General features: G+C 35.0%; 2 protein-coding genes across 5 annotated transcripts in view; one reads left to right on the plus strand and one right to left on the minus strand.

Moving 5' to 3' along the window:
• The window catches only part of LOC138709021 (uncharacterized), a 44,959-nt gene extending 31,022 nt beyond the window's left edge, over window positions 1-13,937 (plus strand). The window contains exon 4 of one of the 2 annotated variants that reach the window (XM_069839481.1): window positions 10,723-13,937. In XM_069839481.1, the coding sequence (XP_069695582.1) occupies window positions 10,723-10,725 (3 nt within the window). In that variant the 3' untranslated portion in view covers window positions 10,726-13,937. Of the gene's footprint in view, window positions 1-2,243; window positions 2,887-10,722 lie in introns of those variants that run through there. The other variant, XM_069839480.1, reaches the window with a different exon arrangement.
• Window positions 1-17,030, minus strand: part of LOC138709017 (serine hydrolase-like protein) — a 39,850-nt gene extending 22,820 nt beyond the window's left edge. The window contains exons 1-3 of one of the 3 annotated variants that reach the window (XR_011334811.1): window positions 16,751-17,030; window positions 15,522-15,648; window positions 6,239-8,127 (exon numbers count right to left, since the gene is read on the minus strand). Coding sequence is in view for 1 of the 3 variants with exons in the window: in XM_069839473.1 (XP_069695574.1) it covers window positions 15,522-15,627 (106 nt within the window). In the remaining 2 variants the exon portion in view is untranslated. Of the gene's footprint in view, window positions 1-6,238; window positions 8,128-15,521; window positions 15,650-16,750 lie in introns of those variants that run through there. The other 2 variants (XM_069839473.1, XM_069839474.1) reach the window with 2 other exon arrangements.
• Between the last annotated feature and the right edge of the window lie 599 nt (window positions 17,031-17,629).

A 17,629-nucleotide genomic window follows, 5' to 3' on the forward strand; every position in this document is an offset into this window, starting at 1 on the left:
TTTTATTATTATTTTAGTAATTAACATCAGGTTCATGAATGTATTATGCCATGACTATCATTATTTATTATGATATTATGGCTGCAATTGGAAAGAAAAAAGATTTTATTCTCAACAAGAATATCTTTCGTGGCATAAACAAAACAAACTTACTGGCGTCTGCCTTACAACATTCAAACAATTTTAAGCGTTCAAAAAACAAAACAAAACGCCACGATTCAATATTTAGTCTATCTTCCCCACATCTCGATCACATCTTGCAGTCGAGTGGGCATGGAATCGACTAGAATCTTTTCAAATAGCGACTGTTCTCAGCCACGACATTCCAAGCAACCTGGACATACATAAGTGTTCTGCCCATGGGCAGGTCTTTCACTGCAAGCCCAGCATTCTCCAATATTTCCTATTTTCTGCCTTCCTCTTACTCTCTGCACATAATCTACATATCTTAATATCTTCTATTATTTGATATCTTCTTCTGCCCCGAACTCTTCTCCTGTTCACCATTCCTTCCAGTGCATCTTTCAGTAGGCAGTTTCTTCTCAACCCGTGACCCAACCAATTCCTTTTTCTCTTTCTAATCAATTTCAGCATCATTCTTTCTTCATCCACTTTTTCCAAGACAACTTCATTTCTTATTCTGTCTGTCCACTTCACACGCTCCATTCTTCTCCACATCCACATTTCAAATGCTTCTATTAGTTTCTCTTCATTTCGTCGTAATGTCCATGTTTCTTCCCTATACAGTGCCACACTCCACACATAGCACTTCACTAGTCTCTTCCTTAGTTCTTTTTCCAGAGGTCCGCAGAAGATGCTCCTTTTTTCTATTAAAAGCTTCCTTTGCTCATGTTTGCAGTTTTTTTTCGAAAGGATAAATGCGGTAACTTCCCATAGTTTTCCGCACATCACTGTCTCTTTCGCATCTTAATAGATCCCAGGGGGCCCAAGCGTGGAGGTGAAGAGAGTGGATTTGACTAACTGAGCCCTCCGGACTTCACCGAAATTCACTGCAAGGATTAAATATCAGTTCTATCAGGATTTTTTATCCGATCAGATACCGGGAAATCCTAATTAACCTTTGCCCCCGCATCCTGAACGAACTTCTACAAATCATCAGAAAATCTTAGAGGGAGATTGGACCAATTTTTCCGCAAATGTTTCCACACTTGTGCTCTCGTAGTTCAGTCGGAAGAACGTCGGAATTTAGATTTCAACGTCTCACGTTCAATTCCTCGTCACTCTTTTTCATTTTATTGTGTTACAAGATAATATAAATTAATATAATAATATAAAAATAAAAAACAAACGCTAGTATTATGCAACTGTATTGTTCCAAACCTAATATTAAATTTATGTTATTTATGTCACCAAAGAACAATAGCAGAATATAAATTATAACTTGAATATTATTTATATCGCTAAAGACTGATAACAGAATATAAATTATAATTTGAATGTTATTTATATCGCTAAAGAACGATAACAGAATATAAATGATGACTTGAATATTATTTATACCGCTAAAAGAACGATAACAAAATATAAATAAATTGAATATTATTTATATCCATAAATAACGATAACAGAATATAAATGGTAGCATAAATATTATTTATAACGTTAAATAACGATAAAAGAATATAAATTATAATTTGAACATTATTTATATCGCTGAAGAACGATTAAAAAATAAAATGAAAGCTTAAGCAAGGCCCGAACTCACAACCTTCAAATCATTAAGCAAGCACTCTACCGCTGGTCTACGAGACGCAGACGTGGAATAGTTCTATACTTCCGGAACTGCTTCTACAAGCACATGCATCATGTAACATCGCCGTGACCCGAAGTGGACTTAGAAAATATTCGCTGTTCACGAGTGTGGCCACTTTTTTTTTTTTTGACAACTGTACAAGCATTAGAGCTTAAGAGTACTTTTCTTTTCGTTAATAACACTCTATCTTCTTAAAAAATGATTTATTAATGAAATAATAATGCAGATGCTTAGAGTAATTAAAAGGCATTATATATTAACAACTACTGTAGGTATTCTTTTAGATGTATACATTTTGAGTTTAAAGTGTAAATGTTATACTAGAATGTATGTACTTATTTGCTCTTCTATTTAGTAAGTAATTGTTGTTATTGTTGTCTAGTGCCTTGCATCTGGCAATGAAGCCATTAGCAGTTGTGCTTTCCAATACTTTTGAACTGTAGTTTCTTCTGATCTTAATGCTTCACAGGTCTTCAAGTGATCTTCATTCATTTCTGCTGGATCGTTACACAGGACACATATTGGTGAAGCTGAGATACCTATTCTATAGAGATGACTTGCTAGACAGTCATGATTTGTCACTAGTCTGAAGGCTGCAACTGCTGTTTTCCTTGGTCTCTGGGGGATTATATCTGGGTTGGAAAGTAGTGTAATCCATTTTTTGTCCTTCGCATTTGATTCTATTTCTTGTAGGTATGAATGAGAAAATTTTGTAGTGATCAAGCGTTTTATTGAGGAATATGAGAAATTAAATTTAGACTTTTGTTTTATTGTTGTGCCTTTCTTTGCAAGTGTGTCTGCGGTTTCATTCCCCATGACTCCACAGTGTGCTGGAATCCATTGGAGATGGACAATCTTATTAACTTTTTGGAGTTGTGTTAACATTTTGTAGCATTCTCAGTAAGTAATTGTAATGTATTGTATTCTTGCATTTCTTTACACACCAGATTGCATATTATGAATTACACTTATTTCCTTTGTTGTGACTGGTGTCCATTTGTTCATATATGTATCAGTTATGAAGATAAGTATATTAAAGTGTGTGTCCAATCAATTGTAGACCTATATCAAGCAAATACATTTTTTAATAAGACAAAGTAAATTTCCTTCAATTGTTACTCCGTTAGTGTATTCAGAAAATGTTAGTTTCATGTATGATGAAGTGCACCTGGTGTTTTGTCTAGCCTGAAATTCGAACATTCGGTTGGATGCTAAACCTTAACGGATATTGTCTGACCGGTCGAATCTAAACCAGTTGCAAGTCCTATTCTGTAGCCCTTTAGTTTGAACCAACTGCTTCCATGGGCAATTAATTTAACTGTCTTCTAAGCGTAGCCATCTCTCTTTATTTCTCAGTTAAGCACTGACATCCTTTCTTTTTGCTATCCTGGAGATTCAAATCCAATGCCATCCTCTCTATGTTAGTGTACAAAATTAAAATTGCGGTATTGGTACTAGAAAAGAAATTAAACCGAAGATGTCACGTTTTAACTAAGGGAAAACTTTGTTTTATTTTTAAAGTTAACTCGTTCACTGTAAGTGAAACTGTGCTTAAACATTAATGGCCAGTTTTTCCTAGTAATGTTTAATTTGGCTTAACAAATGTTAAATTAACAGCTGGTTTATTTTTAACGTTTTGTTAAGATGTTTTCCATTTTTTCAACATAATTTTGTTCAAAATAACCAACACTTAACTTTAACTGTCGTTAATACTATTCTAACTACTCAACAGCATTTGGTAATGATTTTGCATATATAAGACAACTTCTTATTGGCTGATATTATTATTTAAATTCTGTACTGTAGAGTAAGTCATGAAACATGTGTAAAATCATAACCTGTTACAGTAGCCATGATTCATACCGTACAGAGAGTTGATAAATGAAAGTTGCATTGACTCTTATTGAATAATAATAATTATTATAAGTATGGTTATATTTTATAATGCTAAATATGAATTTCTGTTTAGAAAAATCTCAGCATTATGACCACCAGGTGACAATTATTACACAAATGTGTGTGTAGTCAACTGTACACAAAACCCTGAGGAGAATTCCGTATCATATAAAATTCTCTAATTCAGGTCCATGTATAAATTATATGTAATTTCGTTCTAAAGAAGCAATTGCTGCTGAAACATTTTATTATTTACTCACTGCATATTTTGAAGTACTATTAACATCGGCTATAGTTGAAGAGCCAGTAACATAGAATCTAGAGTTAATAGTAGCTGGTGAATTGGAACAAGTTGCCTATTTCTGTTTGTAGGATATTCAAATCTGACTTCAATTTCTTGCCACGTTGAGATCGCACATTTTCTCAATATTAAATGGATAAAATCTCAGCATCGAAATAAGCGTCAGTATGATAATCAGGTGACTTATAAAGATTATCTTCCCTATATTAATATTCCAAAATATATTTTAAATTATATATATTACCAGTCTTATGGCCGGTTTCACAAAGCTTCATTAAGGTTTTAATGATTCATTAATTTATTTACTGGTTCATTAAATCATTTTTATATCTCACCAAGTATCTTTAGTCTAACGAACCAGTAAAACTATCATTAAATTTTGTGATAGAAATTTCCGTCTTAAAATTTTTAATTATTCATTAGTTGCAATATAAAATGGTGGAACGTTTCGACGCAGAAATGTTATATCTGGAACTGCTTGAAAATTAAGAGTCAAATAGAGATAATGTTAACCATTTAAAAACCGATCATTTAGAAAATTTGAATGACACAAAAATTCACAAAAGATACCGGGTCACAAAGATCATGGTACCGGTACTCAAAATTTTAGAAGAAACTGATCATAGATTAGAATATCATAAAAACGGCTGAGACAAAGCTGAAACTAGTCAACTAGGTAACATACAACTGAGTTTTATTTTAAGACGTGAAAGTCATTACTAGAATTACATACCGGTACCTAAGAAATATTAGTAAATTAATACATAATGTGCATTCAAACATAACAAAACTTAATTGGTATATTAACCTTCATTTATTAGAATTATATTATAGCTAGCGGTAAGATAGCACTGACTTTAAAACAGAAGCGAAAGAGCTGAATTCTTGGAATTTATAATCATTTTCTTTCCGATGGAAATTTAATTTTCCGGCAGGATAATCACCCTGCGCACACTGCCATAAATGTTCAAAGACGGTTCACAGAAAAGCATGAAAAAGAGGAGGATTGACAAATATCGAGACATCCCACCTCAAAATCCAGATCAGTTCTGGAATCAAGTTCTGGCTACCTGGGAAGATTTCACTAAGGACCAGAACTATTTCCGCGATCTGGTGGACTCAATGCCCCGAAAATGCCAGGCAGTGATAGACGCCAGTGGCATGTGGACAATGTATTAGATCCACATGTGTATTTCTTTTATTTTTCTTTAATTTGTTTGTTTATCTTTGTTTTATTTCGGGAAGAAAATTGATCTCCCAAGAGTTTTTTTAATTCTCCTAGTGAAGTCAGAGTTGCGAAATAATTCGTTCCATCACACAAAATTAAAAAAAGGTAACATGTATAAAAATTAGTTATGTTAATAAAAAAAAAGTTATCGCCGAGAATCGAACACGGGCCCCAGGGATGGCAAGCCAACTCGCTACTGACTGCTCCATCAGAGAGCAATGACGTAACCGGCACGACAAGGCATATATAGGTGCTCGGCTTGAAGTCTACAGAGACAGCGCACATATAAACGTACTCGTGTAAATATTTTAATGTTCAGTACTAGTTAATGTTTCATGTGGACTGATTTACTGAAGCTTGGTGAAACCGGCCCTTACTCTAAACATTCCTCAAAGAGAAACATAACATATTATTTTCACAACTTTTGTCTGAACAGCTGTGGTGTTATCTGCCATGTTTAACTGTTTGTTAAATGAGTTAACGGCCTGAAATTCTACATTTAAAGTTAACAAACGGTTTAAGAATCTGTTAAGCCAAACTGGTGTCGAACAAATGGAAAAACTGTATTTAACAAACTGTTGAAGGTTTAACAGTCGTTAAGTGTTCTAACAATACTTGGACAAACCGGCCATAAAAATCAATAATTTTATTGAAGGTCTCAAACATCGTCATTTACAGAATTAAAACCAGCTACAATAGTTCATTCTCCTCTAAGGTTCTCTACAATCTAAAACTTGCACTTCGGTAATCTTAATAGAAGTTTATTGAAACAGCTTTGAGAGAAGTCTATGTAGTGACTGTTCCAATTACTTTTTCTTCTATTAAAACATGATGTAGCTTTGAATTTGTTTATTATTCGAAGGACTTGTGATCTCTCAGGTGTATTATTAAAACAAATCTCTGAAATTTCTTAAATTACAACAATGTAATCAAGATATAAAATTAAAATTCTTTCTTCTTTAGTAGATTTTTAGCTATAATTCGAAAGCACATGTATACATACAATGAGATATTAAAAAAAAAAAAAACTAAAGCTTACCAATGTACTGACTCAGCAAGACTCAATCTGATGTAATAGCAGTAAGAGGGGCCTGTCTGCACACCAAGCATTCAAGTCTGCAGCATTGCGAAACAAATGGATGGAAATGTATAATATTAATTTTGTAAGACACTAAAATAAACCTTTGTTCAAAGATTTTTTTCGAGAGTTTAAGATAAACAGTTAAAAGATTCAATTTAAAATTATGTTTAAAGAAACTTATGTAAGTCATCATTATGATAAATCACAAAGTGAATTCCATGAAATCACAGAAGACCAATCCATCTCAAACAATGGTTTGCTACCCACGGTTTGCATGGGCTTCTCGAAAAGTTTTGGGAATAAATTTGAATAAGGAACAAAAAAAAGTTTCCTTCCCAGGCAGGATTCAAACCACGAAAGTCTTAGTTACCAGTCTATCGTGCTCTGGAGTGAATAAGACTCTGAAATCAGCTACAAGGGTCGGTCTGGTTTTTTTTTTTTTTTGCCACTACTGTACACTTACGCATTCAATGATAGGGTTAATCGGATCAATAATTTGCAAAAATGTCAAATAAATACAAATAAATCTAGGGTAGCTTACACATTTTTCTTCTAATTTTATATGAACTAGTGTCTCAAGGCTTGGATTCGATTCCACTATCAACTACAAGTGCAAAAATATTTGTCAGAATTTTCTGGTGACTATTCTTGCATAAATTGGTAAATTTGTGTTCGGAAAAATGTGTGTATGCAAGAGTGAAAAATGGTCTACTAAGTACCCAATATTTCTTAGTCATTTTCATTTTTTTTCCTAGTGAAAATTCTTCACACACGTTCAGGATATTTTCCACAGCAATTATGCCACCTGCTTAAATGTTTTAAAAACATAATTGAAAAGAATTTAACATAAAAAAAGACAAACACAAAGTAACACACAATGAGGCTGTAATTCATAAGCACTGATTTAACTATAATTGAACTGAAAATTGGTGCGAAAACTTCTGAATTATTCGGTAAACAAATATTTTGAAACTTGTTTCATAATGAACTTGATGGTCCCAAAATAAATTTAGCCAAAAGAGGGGCAATTTTCTCTGGAAAGTTTAAATGCACATCATGATCGCCAATGACAGTTTCAAGTCTGAAATATGAGCTGCTTTTTGCTACAGCATTGATCAAAGCTTCCTCCTGTGAATTAGGTGGTGCCTTAATAAAATCTGTAAGTATTATTAACACTTGACACCTCACTTGACTCATGATATATGTACATTCCTCCTTGAAGAATGGTGGAAAAATAAGCACATTCTTTAGTGCTGGATCAAATGTGAAATGATAAAGATTTTCACTTCCTTGTGCACGCATTAAACATCTGGAAGCCAATGCTTTTAACCCATTCTCTGTCATATTGTTTCCTCTGTTTTCAGCTAATCTTTTCAGAGCATTATCTAAAGTATATGCTGGTGGTCGGTATGTCTTCAGGCCTATTTTTTCCTTCGAAAATTGTTTTTCTCCATATGATCTCAAATTGTTAAGTTGCAAATTTTCTGGATATGTTTTATATTTTACAGCATCCAGAACAAGCAATTTCATGACACGCTCTGGATATGAAGCAGCCAAGTGATACCCAATTATGCCTCCCATACTATGTCCTAAGTAACTGAACTTGTGCCAGCCTAAGTGATGTGTCACACGATGCAAAGACCCCATCAAATCAATGATGCTGTATGGAATGCCTTTTGGAAATGCTGATGACAGTCCATGACCAGGCATGTCCACACATACAATATACATTGGACGACCAACTAGCGGCTGTAGAACTGGTATCAATGTGTCGAATGATCCCGCATTGTCGAGATAGCCATGGACAGCCAGGATAGGCTCTCCACGAGGATCACCCCATGCTTTTGCTGAAAGAAGGTTGTGTATGAGTTTCAATCATTCTTGAATTTATTTCAGTGTATTTGAATCTTCTTTCTCCCACTTCTGCAATTCTTATTTTTCTTCTTTTTTGAGGCATAGTAAACCATTTTCGTTTATAAAATGAATTTAAATGGGGATTAATTCGCAACATGATAAAAGAAATTAATTGTTGCAAAATACATAAATACAGGGTGGACCGCTTGAATGTACCTAATTTCAATTGTATGTGACTGGTGAACGGTTGAACATAGAACCTTATGGTAACATTCATATGAAAGGAAAACTCAAGTTTCGAATCCTGTCGGTAGATGGTGCGCAGACACGGTTTCTTTTCGTAAATTGTATCGATTGTCAAAATTGCGACACCAGATGAAAGAGCAAACTGTGTTGTGGTATGTGGAGTATAAATTAATTGTTAGAATTCAAAGGGAGTATCGGCGAGTGTTTAATTATGATGCTCCAACTGCTAAAAGCATTAAGAAGTGGCAAGATACATTTTTAGGTACAGAATCGTTGTTGAAGAAGCATGGTGGTGATCGCAGAACATCCAACGAAATGGTTACAAATGTTCAAGTCGTGTATGAGCAAACCCCGTGGAAGTCATTAAGAGCTTTGCGGAAACTTCAAGTACCAAAATCAACATTGCAACGAATTGTCCACTGTCAATGGGCATCGTGCGGTGAGTGGTGCCTCACAAAGACATTCGAATTCTGTCTGAAGATCATGGTGTGGTGCAGTTTGTCACAGCAGCAGGTCATTGGACCATTTTTCTTCGCTGAGAAAACTGTGTGTGGTAACACATATCTTGACATGCTGGAGCAGGTCTTCTTTCCACAAACTGAACACCTGGAGCCTAACATCCTTTTCAAGCAAGATGGCACTCCTCCACACTAGTTTAATGACGTTCGTACGACTGTAGACAACGTGTTCCCTGGCCGTTGGATTGGTAGGGGAGGACCGATCGCTTGGCCCCCGAGATCTCCGGATTTAACACTGCTCGATTTCTTTCTCTGGGGCTACGTCAAAGATAAAGTGTACGCCACCCCAGTCAGAGACCTTCGTGATCTTCGAGAACGCATCACAGAGGCTTTTGAGAGCATTCCAGAAGACATGCTCCAACGTGCTTGGCAAGAAATCGTTCATCGCCTCAATATCGTCACAGTGACAGCTGGAGCTCACGTAGAGATATGGTGATGTGCATACCGAAACTTGTTGAGTTTTCCTTTCATATAAACGTTACTGTAGGTTTCTGTCTTCAACCGTTTACCAGTCACATACAATTGAAATTAGGTACATTGAGCAGTCCATCCTGTATAATATAAAGGGAAAGTATGTATTATCTTCGTGATATCGATATTTTATGTATTTAATCTGGCAGAGTTAAGACTTCAGTCCTTCTCTACCACATCACCAGAATACAAATAGATATATATATAAGAAACAAATGCAGAGAGAAGAAGCAAATAAGAAATAGAAACAAAATTACAAATACAAATACAAAAAGCACAAATGCAAAAAGAATGAGAGAAATTATATATTAGGAAGATAAGATCACAATGGCCACAAAAGGTACTAATATAGTATATTAGTCTATCTAATATATTAGTGATTAAGAAAAATGATTAAATATCTAGAAGTAAGTAGCTGACTGTGCAAATATAAAGCGGAACAAAACAGTAACAATTTCGAAACATTTGCAATAAGTTAGAATACTCAAGTTTACTGCATTGCACTCTGTGCAGTAAGAAAATGCTTAATGAGTTTGTTTTTGAACACTGTTAAATTCTGACAGTCTCTGATTTTTATATTTTATGATTTGTATGTTAAAACAGAATCTGTAAGAGAAATAAGAAGACTGTTTGCACAAAATACTCTGGTGTTCGTGCTTTACATTGGGGGAGGGGGGGGATTATAGAGACTGGATCTATACTAAACAAAAAAACTAACCATGAAAAGACATATGTTCAGTTGAGAGAAACTTGATGAGATTCGTGTTAAACTAAAAAATTATTTATAAAATCAGAGTGAAATCCCCATTGAAAAGTCGTATACCGGTATGTAAAGAAATAGTATTCATGTATGTAAAGAAATAATTAAATAGAAAAAAATAGCTGGCAATGCGAACTGTAAGGTACAAAAAAGCAGTTCCAAAAAAACTTACATTGAAGTAGTCTTTTTGTGAGACTGTTGGAATGCACATGCTTGACACAGATCAAGTGTAAACATTGGTTGCATTCAGCCGGACCTGCTGCTATACCTGGTAAGGTTTATCTTGTCTCAGTAGCAATAAAACCAAGTCCCTTCAAATGAGGGTTGAGATTATAGGAAGGTTGTAAATTTTCAGGATTCCTTTCAAAACCTCGTCACTGTACAGGCTACCGGAATTCAATTTCTTGAAAGACAAGCTCAGTGACGGAACTACACAGTACGAAGAGAGATATTTTGTTATTTTATTTTGCGCTACAGAATGTATCAACTGGTCCCTTCTGCCACTGGATGGATGGACGGCATCGCTTCACTCTCCCATTGCCATAACAATACAGACGAAGTAAGACATATCTCCTTTCTCTCTCTTTTCACAGTGAGACAAGATACGTCACACAGACTTTAGCCAGCGAAAGTGGAGGGAGTAGACATCAACCAATGGTGCCAGAGTAGACAGAACAATGGCGTGTTTCTTTGTAAACACAGCGGACATTTTGCAGTCTGGTCGTTCAGCCACTAACAGCTACTGTAACTCAGCAAAAATGAATCTCTACCCCAGCGCTGTCCCGGCTGAACGCAGCCAATCTGTCTTCTACATCCTATTTAATTTCTATTGACAAAGAAGATGGAAAATTCCTCATGTGTGTGTGTTAAATAACAGAACACAGAATTCATAATAGACAGTGATCTAATTATACTGTGACTTAGAGTTTGCCACTAATGTCGCATAAAGTGTAATTTCCATCGCAACAAGTGGAATGGTTATTCAAGAACTAGCAGAACAGATCGGTTGTTCCCCCCCCCCCCCAATGGCGAGTAACTTACATGAAATAAATATAATCATAGACTCATTCGTCCTCAGGCTTCCCAGTATCTGTCACATTCAGTAAAACTAGTGACAGCAGTACATTGAAGTAAGTACTTGTCCATCTCCTGTATGCAGTATAGCTCAGGGTAGGTACTCAGTTGGTGCAGAAGTTTTGCTAGACAATCATGTCCAATAGCTAAATTGAAGGCTGCAACTGCCTCTCTTCTTGCCACATCGAAATATTATTTAGTAAATTCTTCCATGACTTACTTATAGTTCGCATAGTAAATTTTTTTCATGGCTTATTTATAGTTCACAATGCAATATTTACTCTCTGCCTCTCTATTATTATAAAAGTTGGCACAATGGAGCGATACGATATTTCTATCGTAGCACCGTTTTTTTGGCCAGAGTATCTACCTCTTCCCTGCCCATATCCCACAGTGTCCTGGTATTCACTGAATTATTATTCAATTTTTTCTTTGCCACCAGACCATTTAACAAAGTGTGACATTCTTGTATTTCTAACGAGATTGGGGCTCTATCTGAGCAGACTGATTGAATTGCAGCTCAAGGGTCTGTGAATATTACAGCTTTATTAAATGTACAATGTTGAAAATTTAGTTAGTGGAGTTCTATATGTATTACTTCAATTTCACCATCAAATGCTGTTCTGTTTCTCCTCAGGTACATAGAGCACTTGGACAAGTGCTTGGACAATGCCCTAAAGGCGAGCTGCTGATCAATGCTAGACATCATCGTGTACGATATGCTTTGGCGACATTGTTAAAAACTTTAAATTGGGAAATTCATGAGGAAGTACATTGTGTATCATCAGATGGTTCTTTCAGACGGGCAGACATTATTGCTATTAACGGACACTTAAAACAGGCTCTTGTTCTTGACCCTACTATCTGTTTCGAAAGAAACCTAAATCAGGCCACCAAAGTTGATATTGAGAAGAAGTCCATATATGAACCTTGTCTGCCTTATCTTTCTCAAAAGTACAACGTCCCTCTTAAACAATGGTCTGTCATTGGTTTGCTGTTTGGCAGTAGAGGTTCTATTTCCAAATTCACATGGAATTATCTTAAGGAACTTCACATTCCTTTTGATTATGTAATGTCTGTCCTTGTAAATATTATCAAGGATTCTCTTCAAATATTACATCATCATCTGTATTTCAATTAATCCACTTATATTTGCCTTAAACAATTAACTTTCTTTTTTCTCTAATGTATCACATCACATCACATTATATTGTACATGTTTATTGTATTTAGGACCCTTGTGATCACTGAAATTCTTTGAGCTGATGTCTATAATTTAGAGTTTATATATAGAACATTTTACACCATTTTTCGAAGTAATCTTTGTACCTTAGAGTTTGCAGCTATACGAGTATATTTTATAGGTTATTTTTCCATTTCAATTACTACGTTTTCATGGAGTACCAGTATTCAAATTGAAATCAATTTGAATACTTTACTATACCACAGTCTAGTACATACAGTCACGAAGGTTGAGGTGATTTTTTGTATTTCTCGCAATACAATGCTCCAAGCGGTTAGCAACTGAAAGTATTAGGAACAATAGACTGTGCGACAGTAGCGATAGCAACTAAAGTTCAACCATCATTGGATGCATATTCCCTACATATTGATATTCGTGACTATATGTACTAGACTAGGCGGCCGGGTAGCTCAGTTGGTAGAGCAGCTGGCTACGGACTGGAAGGTCTGGGGTTCGATCCCAGGTGGTGACAGGATTTTTTCTCATTGCCAAACTTTCAGAACGGCCCCGAGGTTCACTCAGCCTCCTATAAAATTGAGTACCGGGTCTTTCCTGGAGGTAAAAGGCGGTCAGAATTTGGTGCTGACCACACCATCTCATTCTAGTGCCGAGGTCATGGAAAGCATGGGGCTCTACCTCCATGCCCCCCAAGTGCCTTCATGGCATGTTACGGGGATACTTTTACCTTTTATGTACTACTTTGTTGGTCACCCTGTAGGCCTTAGCTATGAAGTGTTGAGTTTTCTTAACGAGGCTCATGAAAACTAAATATTCTGACTGTTAATGAAGAATGGTAATAATGGTTTTTAGGAAAATACAAACACGACTTTACAACATACAAAATTGTGCTCGCTCTCAGCAAAACAGATGATACGTCAAACAAATTATGATTGTTCATGCGTTTAGTGTATTGAAATTGTTTGAAAATGATACTCGTTTTCATGCAACTCACTCCATATTGATTACAATTATTCCATCCCACTTTTTGGGTGTATCGACCTTGAGACTTGGTTTGTTTTGGATCCCCATTTTCATGAAAGTTTCAATATTGTAAGCATATTCAAATCTCAATTTGAATACTCCATGAAAATGTAGTAAATATTTACCTGTGTGCAACTTTTCAAGAATGGAGAGAAGGGGAAAGTTTCGAATTGATGTTATGGAAAGTTCTCTTGAGACCATAGTTGTTGTTACGTGCACTTCTATAGATAAGAGTGTAATTTTGAGTTTTATTCCTGAAATACAGCATAAGAGGCTAAAATAATGATGCAAATCTGACATTGAACAAGCCAACTTCTGGCCTAAATTCGTGATTAGATTATGGTGGTTAAATTCGTAAACGTTTATAGTTTTACATAACTGTATTAAAAATGATTTTTACTTTATAGAATAATAAAATAAATATGAAATATTATATTTCTGTGAAATAAAGCTGACCTAAAGCTAAAATACTGAAGTGGAGAATGTGGAACCTCAACTTTACTCTCAACAGCAAACACTATTTTCCTTTCATAATAAACCTTCTCTTCTCTTCTTAACGCATAAATATACTAAAGTAGGCCTAGATATGATTATATACTCTTATAAAGATGTTTGCAGAATTTTTTTGACAAAACAAAAACAGGTATCGTAACAAAAAGAATAGACTTTTCTTATGACTTTCTCTCAGTAGCTTTATCTTCTCTGTAACGTCACTTCTATATTATTTTGTTCTGTTTCATTCATCCTCATAAACAATCCATTGATGATCTTGCCCTTTCAATATAAGCTGCAGACTTCTGAAATATAAGTAGCTATACCACCTCAGTCATTCAATCAGATTATTACTGATTATCATCATCACTATTACTGCTATTATTCGTACACCTCTCTTCAAAGTTGAAGTTGGTTTGTCATCACTAGGGGGCGGATGTTGATGAAAAGTCATCTTCTTATTTTCCACATTAGGACGATGCCTATTAATACAGAAATCCTTTCTATGTTAATATCAACGTAAAAAAGTAATTTCTCATATTGCATTTTTTGTCGTTTTTGAACTAATAGGGCATTTTTATATTTTTTCGGCATTTTTTTGGTCATTTTTAATACTTTGAAGAACTTTTAGATCATTTGCAATGCATTTTACTTTCTTCTTTACTGATAGGTCGTTAAATCATTTTCTAACCAAATAGGTCAGTAGTAAGTACCTACTGAATAAGTGAAGTTTGAGTTTTATAGTTTGGAACAGACTCTAAAGTCCATCCCTCATTTCACTGAAGGCTTCACTTCAACAACGGAAGTAATATAAAATGCTTAATAACAGCTTAGTTTAAGTGAGGACTTTGACCGCAACTGTTCTTTTGTCGGTACAAGGGTGTCTTTAGAATTTATGTTTGTAAGGGAGGACACTTTAACCGTGTCCTGGACAGGACGTTGTGTCCTCAACATGGTTCGGAAGGGATGTCTACTGCAGTAGACAGTATTTTTTAACACAGAGATTGCAAGAATGCGCACTGCGCCCACAATTTTTGTCATTCACACTTCCTCATCTGGAAGATCTGGTAACAAAAGTGAAGTGCAGAAGGGGGAGGAGACGGAGAATAAAGGCACTGACATGGACCTCCCATGATTGAAATACATTGTAAACCCTCATTAAAATCTATAGTTTTCCCTTAAAACCTTCATTTCGTTGCATGTTCTTTTTCTTTATCTTAGCCAAATTCCAGGAAGTTGCTTCCTTTCTTCGAGATTTGCAGGGCAGTCATTGAAACAAGGTGACTAATTTTTAAGAAGTTGTGGTGCGAGTACGGTGAATATTTAAATGTCATTTTATTTTAATTTTATGTCATTTTTCCATTAGTTTAAGGGCATTTTAATGATCATTTTAAGTAGATTTTTAGGTCATCAACATCCGCCCCCTAGTCATCACAATCTTACTTGCATGAGAGATGAATTAAAAATGTTGTTAATAATGTCTTCCATGTTACTGTATCATTATTTTCACACTAAGTTTGGATGCAAGCAAAATAACCTTTTGTCTAACCTACATACGTATAAATTATTTCACATTTTTATTTCTATGTAATTAGTACATACCTGCAATATGACCCCATGGAACTGGAATTTTTAATTCAACAGTCTCAGCAATTGACATAGCGTTCTTTGGTGTCAGAATGTGATCGTATTCCTTTCTCTCTTCCATCACCTTTATGAATTAAGAGACCTAGAAAACAGAAGATAAAGCAATATATCAACGCAAATTATGAATATGATAAAGAGGAGGAGGAAAAAATGTATGTTGAAGATACTCATGAAAAGCTACCGGTATCTAAAATGTTCAATTGAATGCTAGGCTATCTACAAACCATCGAAGATAAAAATACCGGGTAACATTAATTATGGGGTCTGTGTGAATTGGAATAGGCCTATATGTTAAGGTTACCAGACGTCCCCGTTTTCTGGGGACAGTCTCCGAATTTTGCTTTTTGTCCCCCAACAATTCGTCCCCGGATTTTCAGTGTTAATTATTCCGGTACGTGGGGTAGGTCTATTCTTGACAGGATAAGAAATCTATGGAATTTATATTGCTGAGATTTTCTCCAGAAAGAGAAAACTGTGGGAGACAATCCATTACTTTTCTTCAAATGCTGATGAACTAGATCTGGATGAATATAATTTATTTTATGAAATTTCTTGCATGAATAGTATGTGACTCCACAGTCAAGTTTGACTAGTACTGCCTGATATAATGGGTGTAGGCCTACATATCAGCCAGAATCTCAGAGGATGATAGCAACGTATTGAATATTATTTATTAAGACGAGTTTTCATGAAGTTAAGTACGGTACATAAATAACTACATAAAACTGTGGACACTGGGTTGAAAAATGGTAAGACAAATGCATATTTTTATTAGGTTGTCGTTGGTTATTTGGCCTACTTTTTGGTACAGCTTATGGTAACACTGTCTTATGACATCTGAGTGGATGTGTTTAGTAATGAGTACGGTACATAAGTACGACTAATTCTTTTAAATTTTCAATAAACAATGACATATTAATGTACTCGTGTCATTCTTGCCATATTTTCGAAATAAACATCCTCATATAACAAATAATAGGCCAACTTGGAATATCAACTTTTTAGTCTGAATTCGGCTATAGTTCGAACTACATTGTTTGCGAAATAATACGGTACTTTTAATTTATTTCCAACAGATTACACTTTAGGTCCATAATATTATATTAAATAATTTACACTTAATAACAAGATCTAACCTAACAATTATATATAACCTAATGGTCATTATACACTTTATACTTTACCACTTCATATGATAGTACTTCTGCTATTTTACAGATAAGTAACTTTATAGTCTGATCTCCACGATACTATCTGGACCTGTAGTACGAGTTCTGGCGAATACTATGGACTTTCAATAGAAGAAAAAAAAGGTAATGACGTGACAGTTTTGCATACAACTGCAACATTTGATTATATCACTATGACTCAGCGTCTGGCGCTATTGTTTGAAATATGTTACATGCGTGAAATAAAGTATCTCTTAAATGGCTCTGCAGACTTTTCTATGCAAATCGTAGATCCTTGGAATGAAATTTTATGTACGGTACCCAGATTTCGCCCTATATTGGTACGCTAATTATTTAATTTTTAACAATGACGAAGGAGAACGAAGTATTTTTCAAAGTAGGAAATGCTATGTTAAATTTTCTAACCAGATAGGGGACAGGGGGCTTGGCTCCCTATAAATATTTTCACCCCCCCCCCCTCCCACGCCTAGAAATTGTTATTCATCAACATTATATTATACATTTTCCATTCAACATTTTAATCGTAATTGTTTGGTCACATGACAATATAGTAGCAACAATAATAAAATAACAGAAATTTCGATATCGAGCTTCATAATCAATGACGTCTGATTTGCGTTATCTCATGATCAAATAAAATTGAGAGGGTTTCCTGATGATACGGAAATGGTTGAATTGTTGAAATTAACAGAAATATGTTTTTGAGTGAAAATGAGGGAACCGAGATTTTGATTGGATATAATGACAGAATTGACAGAAAAGTACACAAGAGGAGGTATGTATACTTTGTAATAAAACACATTCAAATCGATCTCCTTTATCAATCTACTGTGAGTAGAATAGAGAACAAAGTCAGGGAACATAGTCATGTCA

The sequence above is a fragment of the Periplaneta americana genome, chromosome 11, assembly GCF_040183065.1.
Source record: "Periplaneta americana isolate PAMFEO1 chromosome 11, P.americana_PAMFEO1_priV1, whole genome shotgun sequence".
NCBI lineage: Eukaryota > Metazoa > Arthropoda > Insecta > Blattodea > Blattidae > Periplaneta > Periplaneta americana.